Below are 15,073 nucleotides of genomic sequence, written 5' to 3' on the forward strand. Positions count from 1 at the left end.
CTCATGTGCTATATAGAGACTACCAATTCATGTGCACAAGCAGGCACTTTAGATTCCCACAATTCAGATTCAACAGGAAGAAGAACTCTTTTATCTCCCAGTAAATTAAGCTACTCAACCAACAAATGAGTTCACGATAGTACAGGCAATCTGGGCAATCTGGGGATCTTTCACAATGAATGATGTTGGCAAAATGCAATGTAAAGGGCTTGTTGCAATATGTCAGGTGGGCTTATGCAATCTGATGGGTTTAGAGCAATGATGCGGTAGAGTTCAGAAGATGGTCCTTGTGCATCTAAGACAGAGTCCCGTACAGAGTGACTTAAAACAAATATGCATGTGGAAATGTCTGTCTAGCTAATGTTAATTGTATGTTGTAACCATGTGCTGTGTACCTGAGCTGCTCGTGGTGGATAAACAAATTTCTGATAAATCTAACAATAAAGGATTGTCATATCATATCGTATCAGACAGTTTGCTGTTGAATTGCTCTGGGTTGGATGATATGAAATACTAATATGACCCCATTGTGCTTAAAAAGGATTTTCAAAACGACAAATGAATTCATATGTCACTCACCCGTTTTAAACATGACATCATTAAAATGTAATGTGTTGTAATAAAACAAATACCTTTTGTATGTGCTAGTTATCTTGTTTTTGAATTTTCATATGAAATATGAAAATTCATATGAAACTGTGTTCAGAGAAAGGTAAATCCTTCCCTCATTTCCCACCTATTTCATAGAACAACACCATGGAGATTTTAAAAAAGGTGCAAACATGTTAATATGGCTTGGCATGTACAACATTGTAAGAGAACTGACACTGCAGTAGAAAAGTGTTTCTGACCACTGCTGGACAGACAGCATACTATTGGGCAGACCATTACAGACAAAATATTACCACCACTTTTGGGGACAAGGGCTTTTGGTAGATGCCAGCGACATACCTTGACAGCTGCTGGGATGAACCCTGTGGCCAGAACCAAGGTTATTTTCAGCATACCTGGGATTACAGTGACAATTTATTCTGCTTTTGAGTCTTTGGAGACAACATGAATCGCCATTCTGTCCAGGCAAAAAATAGGATACACCCTTTCTCACCCCCATATTATCTAAGTAGGGCCAAGGGATTCATTGTGCATCAGCCTCTGTGAGCTGTCTTGTCTCCACCACCATTAAAATTATTTGTGCTCCAGACTTCTAGATGAACATATGAAAGCATACCAGGCCAGGAACCTCCCTTAATGTGTGGTCCAAAATTAGCTGGCTAGCTAAATATAAGAAAAGGATTACACCCTAAAAACAACTTGGTTTTGTGATTAAAGGTAGGCAAACAGTTGCTTAGTTCATTAATATTTATAGTGATTAGCAAGCTATCTAGATTTGTATCAGGCTTTATTTCACAAGACAGTCTTCCTTCCAAATAATCTTCCATCTTAATCCAAAACCAATACCGAGGATAGATGTGCTAAACATTAAATCTGGCACAAGTAGTGTTTATCTAGTTAGCTATCCAGACTATATAGGTAGCTGTGTTTTAATGAGATATTCACCTTACTCGCTATGACAGTAAACAACAAATAGTCTACTTAGCAGCTTTAGATAGCTAACAAGAGTTTACGTCCTTTAGTACATTTTTACTATCGCCTGTGAATTCCCTGAAGTATTTGGAAAAGAACAGCAATAAAATCGAGAGCCAAGAGAATTCCTGTAGTTAAACAGTGTTTGCTAACTTCAAGTAGACTGATTGGGGTGTTGTCTGAAACTCCTCCAAGGCATGATTTCGCCAATTCTCACTTAGGGGCCTGGAGAGCGTTTGTCTGAGCTCATTTTACAGTCCCCTGTTCCTTACTTTAACCATTCTATGCACACAGATACTGATTTTAACCTTTACTTTTAACCTAAACACTACCTGTCGTAATGTGGCAAACATTATGCTACCCTCTACCCTCTGAAACAAAGCTAAAGATAGGGAAGAATTTCACTTTTCATCATGACAATGACCCAAAGCACACAACCACAGTGGAATGGCTGAGAAAAAGGAAGATGAATGCCCTGACCTCAACCCCATTGAAAATATTTGAACTGACTTGAAGAGAGCTGTTCATAAGCCATCCCCTTGCAATTTAAGTAAAGTCGAACTGTACTGCTAAGACAAATGGAAGAAGATTGTAAAATCTAAACTTGAGAAGTTGGTAGAGACTTATCCAAACCAACTCACTGCAGTTATAAAAGCAAAAGGTGCTTCCACCAAGTATTAATCTAAGGGTATGAAGACTTGTGCAACCAAGACATAAAAAATTGAAAAACTGAGGCATTTGATTGTTATTGATGTTATTGGTTAAAATGAGTAAATAATGCTAAGTGCATATATATATATATATATATATATATATATATATATATATATATATATATATACACACACACACATACACACACACAATTAAAATGACCAATATACTGTATTGTCAATTTATATGTTGTGTTGACCCGGAAGTAGCTGGCTGTTACAGTCCCAAGTGACGTTGGCGCGGTTATTGAAAACAAACCCGGGTAGCCGTTGTTGATATGAAAAGAGTTGGTTTCCCTTCAACCGTAGGGCAGCTTTAAGAGTGCTTGACAGTTTAAACAAATTTCAGACTTTTGACAATACTTCTATGTGTTTACAGAATTTCGGTTTTGAACATGGAATTATCTGCTCTCATAAAGAAAACAGGTAATGTAGCTAACTTAGTTGTTTTAGTTAAATTATCATATCATTGCTAGCCAGCTACCGAGGGTGACGGTACTTAATCAACGTTAGCTATATAGCCAGCCTAATGTTGCTCGTTTAAGCATGACTACTACAGTTTGTCGAGATGTTATGTGGTGTTTTGTGGTTACCAGGTCGCCAAGTAGCCTTCTGGATCAGCTCGCTACCAAGCTAGCATATTTTGCAAGCCAGTGATACTGGCTTGCTGGTTAATTTGCATTAATTAACGTTATGGATCGTGGTATGAACTCCTTGAGATTAGTTAACTGTTATGTCTCTCGAACTAAAGTGCTAACTAATTTATTTGAGATGTCACTGTGGGTAGCTAACGGTATCTTGTTAGCCACTACTAGCTAATAGTCACTGCTTTCAGTTGGACAGCGTTAGCATGCTAATAATGTTTTGTTTTTTACTGTCTTTTTTCTGTCTTTCTGACCAGGCCATCAGCTGGTAGAAATTAGAGTACGGGCACTCAAAAACATAAAATGCAAACTAGATCACGGCTTAGTGTCTGTTCCTGACCTTGTACAAGAAAAAATGCTGTTCGTGTGCCTACTTGAGTGGTTTAATTTCCCAGAAGTGCCGATGCAGGGAGAGGTCCTGGAACTGTTGAGCACTTTAGCAAAAGTAAGTTCACTAACGGGCCAAACAATCTCTTAAACATAAAATAATGGAATGTTCGTATAATTTGAAATGTCTTATCTGAATTTAAGGAGGACATTACGAGCAAATCTGTTATCAACACCTACACTTTAAAACACAGTTGCAACCAAGACATTTCCCTGGACAATAGCTTTATCAATTGGAGGAGTAATTCCTCTGAACAATGTGTGGAGGAAATAAATGGGTATCAGACTGACCATGACCCTCACAGTGCAGTGCCTTATTTATTATATCCAATATCAATAACAAGGGATATAATTATGTCCTAATGTTACAGTTATTGACCTGTGTTTCCTCAAAGCACCCCACTGCTGCACAGATGCTCAGGGATGTGGGAGCAGTGGAATTCCTGACCCAGCTTTCTCCAAATGTGGAGCCACAGTTGCAAGCTGTTATCGATGGCATCCTGGATCAGCTGTTCCAGCTCCCTGAGCTGCTTCCACAGTTTCCAGCTGTCTTATCCCATGGACAACAGCTGGCATCTGCTCATAATTCAGGTTTGAAAGAGTGTCACTGAAATATCATATTATCTTCATTTGTACATTTTAGTGGTTTAATTGAACTTACTCTTCCTTTTCTGTGTTGTTTATGTTTAAGTTAACATTACCTTGAAGGAAAACAAAGATTAATGTGTGTGACAATGCAACAGTGATTAATGATTTTTAGTGTATTGGTTGAGCTATGTTGTATTCATGTGCAATTGTGTACATTTGAAGGTGCTTTTGTTAACCTGGAAGAGGAGTCACCAGTGATTGGATATTTTCAGAAAAGTGCATGCAAGCCTGGGCACTTAGATATCCCTCCACAAAGAGTAGCAGGTAAGTTATGTAGCTGCTCAGCTGTTGTTGCTGTTTAGCTTTCTATTTCAGAAACTAAATAACATGAGAAATGTTTGTCAGATGAGTTATGAGATCTTTGTTTACTGTTAAAATGAATGAATTGACTATGAAGGTATAGCCAAATTGTTTAAATTATACAATTACATGATTATCATAAAATAGATTTAGTATGATGGCTGTACTGCTTAACTATATCCTTATTTCTTTTTCTTTTATCTCTAATGCCCATGTACAGTCCAGGATTCAGCAAGATGCTTGAAGTTTTCTAATTTTCCTTGGTTGGCTTTGACCACGACAGATCTACATATTTTGTCATCCAATGAAAGGTAAGTGACACCAGCCATACATAAACATTTAATGTGTTTCCTGTGTGATTCTGATTCTGTAAGAATTTTTATACAGTTCCATTTCAGTTCTCAGTGGTGGTTGACAAGGAATGCTGTGCAAATTCTGTCTGACATCGGCTGCCAGCAGTCTTTCAGCCTTAAGTGTATTTGATCTCTCTTGTCAGAGCCATCTTTTTTTTTCCTTTAGCTCTCTCAGAAGTAGCAACCGCAACTTAGTTCGGACCACTTGTGAGCTCCTGCAGGATGTCATTATGCAGGACTTCCCGGCAGAAATATTCCTTCAACGACCGAGCATAGTCCATGTAAGCAAAATAAATTAATGTGAAGAACTATGTATCCGTGTTTATTTTCTTGGCTTAAGGTAAAGGGTAAAAGACAGGTCAGTGCATCCAGCCAGATGAAGTCTATCTTTAAGAGGCTTTTAATAGACATTGCTACCTGGACCTGCATTCTGGTACTTCAAGGGGAGGTAACAGCTAGCCAGCTAGAACTGGATAGGTAAAATTACAGTAGGGCACTCACAAGTGGCAAACTTGTGACAAGTCATCAATCAGTCTGTGGCAAGACACAACTTGTGACTTAGCTGGCTGTACAGGTTTGATGTAGTACAATGAATAAATTTGTGTTGTTGCCATATCTTACTAACTTGGGTAGCTAATTTAGCTACTTTAGCAGGGTAAGATGTAGTTCTTTCTGTCCTTTCTGAATCACAGAAATGCCAATATGGAATCCTAAACACAAAATCCTAAACTAAAACTCCTTAACAAAAACAATGTGAGCACATCAATGAAGGGCTTTATTGCAGTCCCAATGTTGCAAGAAGTAATGTTATTCTAGCCAACAAGATATTACTGTTACCCTTGACAAAACATAGTAAGCAAAGTAGGACTGTCTGTGGGAATGTCCGAACACGAGCATAGCCAGCATGAAAAAGAAATTGATGAATTAAGACACAAAGATATCTAATTAATTAGCTAATTAATAAACTGTTATGGAAAACGTAATCATCTAATTTTGAATAAATTAAAGCCCTACTATTTGGATATAATATATATGTGTTAATGCGTAAAGTATACCTTAAAAAAACACCCCAGGAGTCATTAAAAGAATATTTTTAGTGTAAGAAAGGAAATTCTGATGCTCATCTGTACTGAAAAATAGCCAGAACCCTACTACTGAATGCTCTGTAAGTACCTCCCTACACAGGTAATGTAATTCTGGTTGCAACCTTCTTCGCATCTAAGGAGTGTCTTTCTTGTAGAATCTTTTCTCTCTGCTGAAGCTGGGCAGAAATGACGCCAACCACTTGATGCTTCATGCGGTTGCCTGCCTGCAGCAGCTGTGTACAAATCTTAGGAGCCGTCTTCGCTTTCACAGAGATCCCGGCTTCTACTCAGCCAAGCAAGGTATGACCCAGCTGCTGTGGAGTGTGTTTGCTAATAAACTTCAAAGCTGACTTTTTGTCTCTCACTGTATTATACTAAATTTAATCTGATTTTTGGTTCCAAAGATACGGTGTCGCAGAATTCGTCAATGTCCTACTCCCAGGACGTCCGTGGAACCCACCAGTCTCTGGTGTCCTCCGCGGACGAGTGCAGTCCCAGGCCATCTGTGGTTGGCCGGACAGGGCAGAGAGCCCGAGGGGATGGGCAGGATGGAGACGCTGCCTCGTCCAGGTCTGTGGTGATGTCCCGCCATATCCCCATCAGGGCTTGATTTGCATGACTGGATTATGTGAATCGCACACATTCACACATAGTTACCATTCATGCATATTAGCTCCACGAGTTAAATTCATTTAAAATCAATTATGTTAATGCTCAAAGAGGTGCTGCTGCAGTGCAAAGGTTGTTCACCAGTATGTGAATGTGACTGTTCCCTTTCTTCAAATCTCTAGAAATCTCCACCGTTTCTTTTCACTGGGAAAAAAGCTACCTTTTTTGATCCTCTGACTCAAATTGTAGATGAACATGGTCTAAAGACGAACATGGTCATTTCTTTACATTTACGTTGGTAATCATATAGATGACTGTTGGTTGCTAAGGTAACAAGGATCGGGTATGTTTTAAATGCTGCTCTCCATCCTACGCACTGATTTGACTGCGTGTTTTATTCTTGGCGCGTGTGCATATTATAGAGCGCAGACAAAAGGCGGCGTTGCGGTTCTGTGTTTTTCCAAAGTCTCTCTGAGCAAAGGGCGATAACGTGCCCCTGTGTATGTATTTCAACAACTACAAATGCACTGTTGCCAGTTTGCTAACATCTGAGGAGCAGAACTGGTCATATCTGGGTGAGCCACAAATGATTCGGATCTCAAAAATGTATCGCCATTTATTGAAAACATGCCGGCCGCTGGAATCTGTAATGTCACACACTTGTTTTTAGATACGAAATGTGCATTTGTCAGTTGTTTGTATCCTCTGAAACTAGTCCCAAGTCGATCACTTGCTGTGTGAAATGTCGGCGAGTGGGGTTTTTTTTCCATTGCATTTTCAGCGGCAGCAGCTCTCACAGAGGCCCTGCCTCCAGGCCACCCCCGCAGTCCCCCCTGGACACGGCCCATCTGGAGCTTCCTGAGATGGAGGGCGAGGACGTGCTGGAGCTGCAGCTCCAGCAGCTGAGCCTGGCTCAGTTCAGCGCGGCCGTCGTCGAGCACGCCCTGCCTCTCCTCAAGACAGGTGAGAAGCCCTTTCGAATCAGTGCCTGAAGAGGCTGTCGACGCAGATGTGGCTTGCTTTACATTCAGGGGGGTTATTTTTTACCTCCCAGAGAGAATGAAGGTCTTCCTGAGTGTCCTGGAGCTGCTGTCAGAGTCTCTGCTGCTGCTGAGAGACAGCGTGTCTGAGCAGGTGTGGGAGGACAGCAGCCTAATTGGACAGGAGCTGGCAAGTCACACCATTTCTCATCTTAATATTTGTTCCTCATAGTGCTCAGCATTAATTGTTTTTTTTTTTTTTTTTAACTCCAGATTTTGACGTGTTGCACCAAGACATCTGGCTTGTCACCTTTCTCTCTGACCTTTTTGCACCCTTTTATTCTTTGATCTGGAAAACCCCAACAAAATGACTTTGACCCTGTGAAGGAAAAGTCTCACCTGTCAACTGTGCTTCTAGTGCATACAGCAGTGCTTCTAATCTTGCATCCTTTTTTTTTCGATACTGATCCAGGAAATGCATTTAATTGGTCCAAATAGCACACAGTATTGATGCGGTGTGTACAGTTAATGTTTTACCTATTGATTACTAGCTGCATTTGAGCTGCATCTACACTGATGATCCTTCTTTGCGATGTCATTTGTCCTTTGTGGGCAATAAAAGAGCTCGTGGTTTTTATGTGGCAAGAGTTATGTACCTGTCAAGCCAAGGCCCTTTTCCCTATTGGTCTGTAATGCATGCCCACAGTAATGGATCCAGGGAGAAATTTTTTCATCTCCATCCAAAATGCTTGTGATGATAATCTTAGAGCAGCTGCTGCCCCCTGCTGTTCGTGACTTGCTATTGGCCTGTGTATTTGAACTGCTTGGGGAAGAATCCTTTAGCCATGTACATGTCTTTTTTTTCTAGAAAGAAAAGCTACAGGGATCCATGGATTCTTTAGGAGACATTTTGTGCTATCACAACACCCGTTCCTCTGAGCAGCCTGAGACTGCATTGGTTTACCACAGATTGGCATACGTGGGTGCTGCGATCTTCACCGTCCGTCTGCTTCAGACTCTCCTCCCTGTAGAAAAGGTGTGTACACACTGGAAATCCATACACCACATTTTAAACGCCCTAGAGTCGTAGTGTGGGCGTACGGTCTTTGCATATATGGTGTTGGCTGATTTGTGTTGGCTGCAGGCAGGGGAAAATGTTCCAGAGAACACAGGGGGGGCCCTCTTCCTCCTCTGCATGGACTCATCCTTCAGTGTGGGTTTCCCCAGTATTCATGAGTCTGCTGTGGCCTACCTGGAGCAAGTCAACCCCGACAACCACAGAGTCTACACAAGGGTGACCCAGGCAGCACAAGCAATGGAGTCTACCTGCACCTTCCTAAAAGAAGTACACTCTGAGGTAGGTGGATTCACTCAGCTCCTGTCATCTGGGGCTTTTAAACACAAGTTTCTGGTTCAAGTCCCATGCGTGGAACAGTACTTGTAAGCAAGGTACTCTACCTGAATTACCTCAGTTAACTTTTGAGCTGTATAAGTAGATGGGTTACTCCATTTGTCATAGATAAGCTTGCTGGCAAACAAATAATGTTCTGTTTTCATTTCAGCTGAAATACTGAAGAAAGATGATGTGCATTAAATAAATCGTACTAGCATATCTTTGCAATTGTATGTGTTTACAAGGTCAATACAAGCATGTTTCGGAAATGAGTTTCCATATAAATGTTTTGATCGAGGAAGACATTTAGTTTTCTTTTTTCCTCTGTTTACAGGGAGAAAAGAATTGGTCAGAACTCTTGGAGCTGGCAGATCAAGCTATATATGGCCTTCCATATCATCAACACCTGCCAGTTGTGAAGGAGTGCATACAGATTTGCTCCTACCTGTAAGGCATTCAGTTGTCATAGTATTCGTTGTGATTCTTTTTAACATCCAGGGAGGAGGAGGAATTAATATCATGGCAAAGGGGAGCATGGATCTTGTTAGATAGTAGAAGTAAATGTCTGGTGTTCTACAATCCACTGGACTTATGTACCCCACTTCTTCATTATAGGTGGAAATTTGCACAGGCCAGTCCACTGCTTCAGTCAGAAAGCCAGAAGATGTTTCTGAAGCTTTTGTCCCACCCTCTGCAGGCTGTGAAGACTGACACTTACATTTGCACCCTGAATATTGTGAAGGTAAGATAAAAGCCAGGATATGGGGGGAGGGTGGGGGTGGGAGAAACAGGCAAGCCATGGAGTTTACAGGTCGTTGATCTCTCTACCTAAAACACTGGCCCGGTGAACTCAACAACTAAAGAAAAGCTGATTGAGATTTCTTTCTGTCAGGATTGCTTGGGAGTTCACAATGTCAAGCAACCAGTGTCATCCATCTGTAATGGAGTGAACTTTGTCCTGCATCCGCGTGTCCTCTATGAAATCTGTACATTTGGTATTCAGGATCAAGCAGAGAAGGTAATGTATGAGTAACCTGTTTCTAGTAAATACCTTTTTAAAAATCTGTTGTGGTTTTTTATGGGCAAGGTGCTTTTTGAAATAAACATGCTGATATTCTTACTAACTGGTATCTGTTTTAGATAGACAGGTGTGTCTGTTCATTCTTTTTCCTGCCAGACAAATTAAGATTTGATACCTGACTGTGTAGTCAGGTAGAAGATGTAATGGTAGATCTGAGTCTCGGAATTGTTAACCTATTTTTGGGCATAAAGCAATGAACCACAATGTCATCAGTGCCTGATTTAGCTTATGTTTGATACGTAGGTGACTTCTGCTGCCAGGGATATCCTTCTCTTTCTTCTGAAAGGGCAATTGATGATGACAGCTTCAGCTTGGAACAAATTGATTGAGGCGGTTTACCCAGTCATCCCCATTTTACAGGTACCCTCTACCCACACACAAAAGTTGATTACATTTGACATTTGCTAAAAAGCCATTTAAATTTTTTACACTTGAAAATACCATGTCACCATATTACATCTATTTGCTGCCACGCCTTCTTGTCTCTCCGCATCCCTAAATTTTACATTTTGTCATGTAGTGTAGTTCATTTACTCATTTTAGTGCCAGGATAAACCAATTAAAATGCAACAATTCATTGCAAATGATTCTAAATATGCATAAGAGCCTGACAAGGTTGTCGTGTGTGATTTAGTTTGTGGCAAACACTTGGTAATTGGACTACCACAACCATGTCAATAAAGAAAATAAAAATATTTTGTAATCTCAGCTAAGCAGATTTATGTATTTTTGTGTCAACACAAATCCCCACGATAGTCCATTGTGTGTTGGGTATATTGAGGTTTGAAACAATGCCGCTGCGTATATTAGAGTTATGCAGGCACTGAAGACGCGTTAGGAAACTGTATCCTGCTGATAAGTGAAGCCTCAAACGAAACGAGAGATGGAATGTTTTCAAGCACTACCAGACTGAGGGCTGCTATCCGACTGCTCTTCACAAAGAAGCCAGCGTAAGTGGGTCTGCAGAGTTACACTTGAACAGTGGCAAGCACGTAATGGGAATTATTTTCTACGTATGAATAGCATTTAAAATGCAGCATATTCTTGCGCTCCACTGCTACTGCCTGACGTACGCTGCTGTTTACTTACTGCAGACAGGCCTGCGCAGTTGTCATTGGCCGTTTTAATTAGTTGCAGTCTTCTGTTGATAGTTACTGCTGTGTAAAGCCTCTAATTACCAGTGTAAGGTTGAATTATTGTGTTTTAGCTCAAAGTCTGTGACACACAGTGACATAAGCTCTCTGGGGTATGTTTGTTGTTTTGTGGTTTCAGGGTTCGGGCCACTGCAGTGCAGCATCTTTTGCCTCACCTGACGAACAGGGATGGGCGCATTGCACGACCAGTTTTAGAGCATGGTGTTGTGGCCACACTGCCATCCTTGTACGTTGTGAATAAGGCGATCGACATAAAGCTGGATGATTCACATAGGTCACTGCTGAAGGTAAATAATGGAAATCCTAAGTGAAAGACAGATCTGATCAGCTGAAAGTGTTATTCCATCACAAGCTTTTGTCCTTGTGCCATTTGAAAACAAGGCCATATGTCTAATAAACTGTTTCAAAGTAGAGACGGGGGCTACAAAACAAAATCAACAAAAAAAACAACGTATGTCCAGAATCCCTGTGGTAGACTTGATCATCGACATCTGAATCTTTCTTCTCCAGAGATTAAATGTTTTAAGTGGGTGTTTCTTTCCTGTGCATGGGCTGGAAATCAAAATGCTACATATTGGATTAAGTCAAATATTGATCAGCTGTTAATACTGCATAAATATTTATATATTTAAATATATGCACTCATATAAAGTACAGTATAAATGTTCAGTATGGTGACGTGCACTGGTTGATGGTTCAGTAATAAACAGGACATGAAGCACAGTTAAATGCGAATCATGGTCTGTGGACAGGCATTTGACAGGATGAGCCTGAAGGCACACACAGAAACAAAGGGTAAAAGAAAGAAATCATCTTGAGATACTCATGGGTTCCCTGAATGGAAACAACAAACTGAAGTTTGAAAGTCGACACAACAACTCAAAGACCCCTCTTTCGTGGGTGGGGGGATTTTTTTATTTTTTGTCTTTGTCTTTGTTCTTTGCTCTTTCCAACTCCAGGATCTATCATAAATCCAGATTGTTTGTTGTAAACCAACTAACAGCATCAGCTCTGAAAAATGCTCTGGCTTCACTGTTAACTAGGTGGAGTCGGTGAACAGGCTCTACAATATCCTCACATCGGAGACGGTTGACCTGGTTCTCCGGAGATCTGCAGCAGAACAACTGGCTGTTGTTTTGCAGGGTAAAGAATCAGCACTTGCTTTGAAACCACTTCCTCTGTGAGCCAGTGTGCAGGCATTTAGAGATATAGCCAAACAAATAAGGGAGAGACAAGCTGGGTCTCTTCACTTTTGTACAGTGTGGTGAATTGTAATCAGTGTTAATATGTGTTATGTGTGACAGTGGTTAAGAAGCTGGGCTTGTAACCCAGTGCTTGGAGGGTAGTTTCCCAGGTGGGGAACTAACATTGTATCCTAGGGCAAGTTTCTTGAACTGAATTGCTAATATATAAAAATATAAGCTATGCAAGTTAAGGAAATAGTGTAATATTTACGTGAAGTTAATGTGTGTGCTTGCAAAATAGGTATGATTAGTTGCCCCTCAGAGCTTTACTGACAGTTCTTAGGTTTGTGAATAACAATTTTATAATTTGGAAATAATAAAAACAGAACCCCTATTTATAATGCATTACAGAATGAGAATTGTGCTGCATATTAAAACTATTGTTTTTGGACTTCCCAGAAGGGTAAAAAGTTGGTGCGTTCTTCAGTTATTACAAAAATATTAGTGTGAGTTCTGAAATTAACAAGTTATGCAATTAAAAATAAACTTCAAGTCCTGAAAAGAACCTGTCACAGCACACTTTATTCTGAAAATTCATATTCCTGAGGCATAGCTACTGTGCAAAGGCGTTGTGAGCTACTGCCCACGACCATATGTTTAAGACTTGAAGCTTGAAAAAGGCTGATGAGTCTTTTTTTTTTTTTTGCTTATGAGGTTTTATTATGTACTTATTAGGTTGTTGGTGATTCATTTAGTTCACCTACTGATTCTGGTGTATTTTCTTCACAGATACAGCAATGCATGCTGTTCTGAAGAGTCTGGGATTGTCGGAAACTGTGACATTTTTCATTAATGACTGTGTGAACAACAACATGAAGGTAAATTCCCCCCAGACCACTTTGAATTTGTAACTTGGCAGATGCAGCAAACTTCAGTTCACTTGTTTTTAATGAAAGAACGGCTCAAAACGAATCTGTGGCCTAGGGCTAAAATATTCTTGTACTTGGGAATGTTTATTGCAGTAATGCTGTGGAACTGAAGTGGTTCCTCAGTACCGTATTGTAGAGGCTGTGGCAGGGACTGGACCATGTCTGTTCCATATGTTTGATGTGTTTACAATGATTGTTGTTATTTTTTCCCCCTGTCTAGAATATGGACTGCCTGTTGGAGCCCTGCTTCTCTATACTAAGAAAGCTTGTTTGTGCTGAGTCTTCTCTGCGCCACACCCTGGCACAGAAACCTGCCTTCCTCATCACGCTTCTGAGAGGTACCTCTACACTGCCATAAACACCCCTAATATGTCTGCCATTCCCTAACGAAGCCTTTGAAGTTCTCATCAGATATGGTAAAACTGGATCTGATGCCATATCAGCACGGGCTGCACCTGAACGTGTGTGTGTATAAGGGGGGAACCAGGGAACTGTAATATGACAAATGTTTCAATTTTTCATGCTTTGTCTGAGCTGTCTCCATGCTGCAAAAAAAGTTCCACCTTAAGTGGAATGGATTTCGGTCTCCTCCGACAGTCACCACGCTGCAGATATCGGCTCATCTGTCTTCTCTTGAAACTAGCGTACCGTGCGCGCCGATTTGTGCGGGAGGCCCGCTTTCAGACGCATTTCTGCCCTTCATCTTTCTCAAACAACATTTGTCAAGTCGCATCAGCCGTTTTCCACTGACACATTTACTGTGTCTTGAACGGCTTAGTGTTGGCTCTGTTAGAATTTTTAACTTCTCTCTCACGAGTTCTGTGTCATTCTCCTTGGTCCTATCCCTGTGCCTGCTGTATGGTGCCAAAGGGCACATTTTCACCAGATGTTCCGGGCAGCTTCACAGAGTTCACCGTTACTTTCCTCATGAATCATCAGATAATATTTCTATTCCCTTTGTGCTTTCTTAATGCCATTCATATTCATATCCATGTAGTTTGTGGTAACTGGAGTTTTTTTTTTTTTCTTCCTGTTAGCTTCAGTGATAGTGAAGGAAAATAAAGGCGATGTGTCTGAAGCTGCCGCTCTGATGTGCTTGCTGCTGTTTGATGAAATTGCAAGAACTGATGTGTGGTAAGAGCCGTTTCCTGTGTGAACAATTTCAGTTTTGTGATACATTTTGAAATGGCAGATGAGCAAGTATTGCTGCATAGCCTGGAATGTTGGTTTTAATTTTTCATTGAGGTGATTGAATGTGCTCATTTTGTGGCAGGTGTAACATTCGTGTTTATGATTACACATATTGTAATTTTGTATTACTTATCCTTACCGTTATCAGGACAGACAATTCTGATGCCCGTGCTGTTCCCACTCCGTTCTCAATCCCCATATCTGTGACAAGGAGGTAATCTCTCCCGCATTCCACATCTCAAAACTCCACGGTTAATTAATTCAAGACTGTGCAATAACTATTTCATTACGCGTATTGCGTGACCCTATGCCTTGAAACTGTTTTCTTTTGATGTAAAGGTATAACCTGCCATTTCAAGCCATGTCCCACCACGCGGTCAGCCCACACTGCACCGTGCTGCCGCCGTACTCAGACCTGCTCGGTCTGAAACCGGCCTGGGAGATGCTGCAGTTTGCCTGGAGCCAAGCATGGCATGCTGGCATTGATAACCTAATAGAGCAGCTGAAGGGCCACAGAAGTGACATCGCAGAGTGAGTCTGTCGCGCAACTCCGGCGAAAATACTTTCCACGGTTTAGGATCATCACTAATAACAGCTGTTCTTGTGATTGCGCCCACCTGAAACGTATGCAATGTGGAGATCTTCCCATCCCCGGAAGTTTCCTATTTGTACATTTTACCTTTATGCGTTTTAAATCATTATTTTTTCCCCCCCGAAGCTCTTCAGCATATTCACATTATAGTCCCTCTTCTCTAAATCCACTTTGCAGTGATTTAAAAACGGAGTTTCTGTGCGTTGCTTTCTCATCTTAGTGACTGCATGCTGCAGATGTGTCATC

The 15,073-nt window shown here is 40.9% G+C and overlaps 1 protein-coding gene across 1 annotated transcript in view; it reads left to right on the top strand.

Annotated features, from left to right (window-relative positions):
- Positions 1 to 2,563: 2,563 nt before the first annotated feature.
- The window catches only part of rttn (rotatin), a 30,865-nt gene continuing 18,355 nt past the window's right edge, over positions 2,564 to 15,073 (top strand). Inside the window, exons 1-24 of the mRNA XM_036522122.1 lie at positions 2,564 to 2,723; positions 3,199 to 3,386; positions 3,724 to 3,919; positions 4,139 to 4,240; positions 4,497 to 4,587; positions 4,796 to 4,910; positions 5,870 to 6,014; positions 6,119 to 6,284; positions 7,105 to 7,286; positions 7,378 to 7,493; positions 8,172 to 8,339; positions 8,448 to 8,660; positions 9,031 to 9,143; positions 9,312 to 9,438; positions 9,589 to 9,714; positions 10,021 to 10,137; positions 10,588 to 10,727; positions 11,050 to 11,218; positions 11,975 to 12,074; positions 12,905 to 12,993; positions 13,265 to 13,382; positions 14,082 to 14,178; positions 14,384 to 14,449; positions 14,575 to 14,766. Of these exons, the coding sequence (XP_036378015.1) occupies positions 2,693 to 2,723; positions 3,199 to 3,386; positions 3,724 to 3,919; positions 4,139 to 4,240; positions 4,497 to 4,587; positions 4,796 to 4,910; positions 5,870 to 6,014; positions 6,119 to 6,284; positions 7,105 to 7,286; positions 7,378 to 7,493; positions 8,172 to 8,339; positions 8,448 to 8,660; positions 9,031 to 9,143; positions 9,312 to 9,438; positions 9,589 to 9,714; positions 10,021 to 10,137; positions 10,588 to 10,727; positions 11,050 to 11,218; positions 11,975 to 12,074; positions 12,905 to 12,993; positions 13,265 to 13,382; positions 14,082 to 14,178; positions 14,384 to 14,449; positions 14,575 to 14,766 (3,167 nt within the window). The 5' untranslated portion in view covers positions 2,564 to 2,692. The remainder of the gene's footprint in view (positions 2,724 to 3,198; positions 3,387 to 3,723; positions 3,920 to 4,138; positions 4,241 to 4,496; positions 4,588 to 4,795; positions 4,911 to 5,869; positions 6,015 to 6,118; positions 6,285 to 7,104; positions 7,287 to 7,377; positions 7,494 to 8,171; positions 8,340 to 8,447; positions 8,661 to 9,030; positions 9,144 to 9,311; positions 9,439 to 9,588; positions 9,715 to 10,020; positions 10,138 to 10,587; positions 10,728 to 11,049; positions 11,219 to 11,974; positions 12,075 to 12,904; positions 12,994 to 13,264; positions 13,383 to 14,081; positions 14,179 to 14,383; positions 14,450 to 14,574; positions 14,767 to 15,073) is intronic.

This window comes from Megalops cyprinoides, chromosome 2 (genome assembly GCF_013368585.1).
Source record: "Megalops cyprinoides isolate fMegCyp1 chromosome 2, fMegCyp1.pri, whole genome shotgun sequence".
Taxonomy (NCBI): domain Eukaryota; kingdom Metazoa; phylum Chordata; class Actinopteri; order Elopiformes; family Megalopidae; genus Megalops; species Megalops cyprinoides.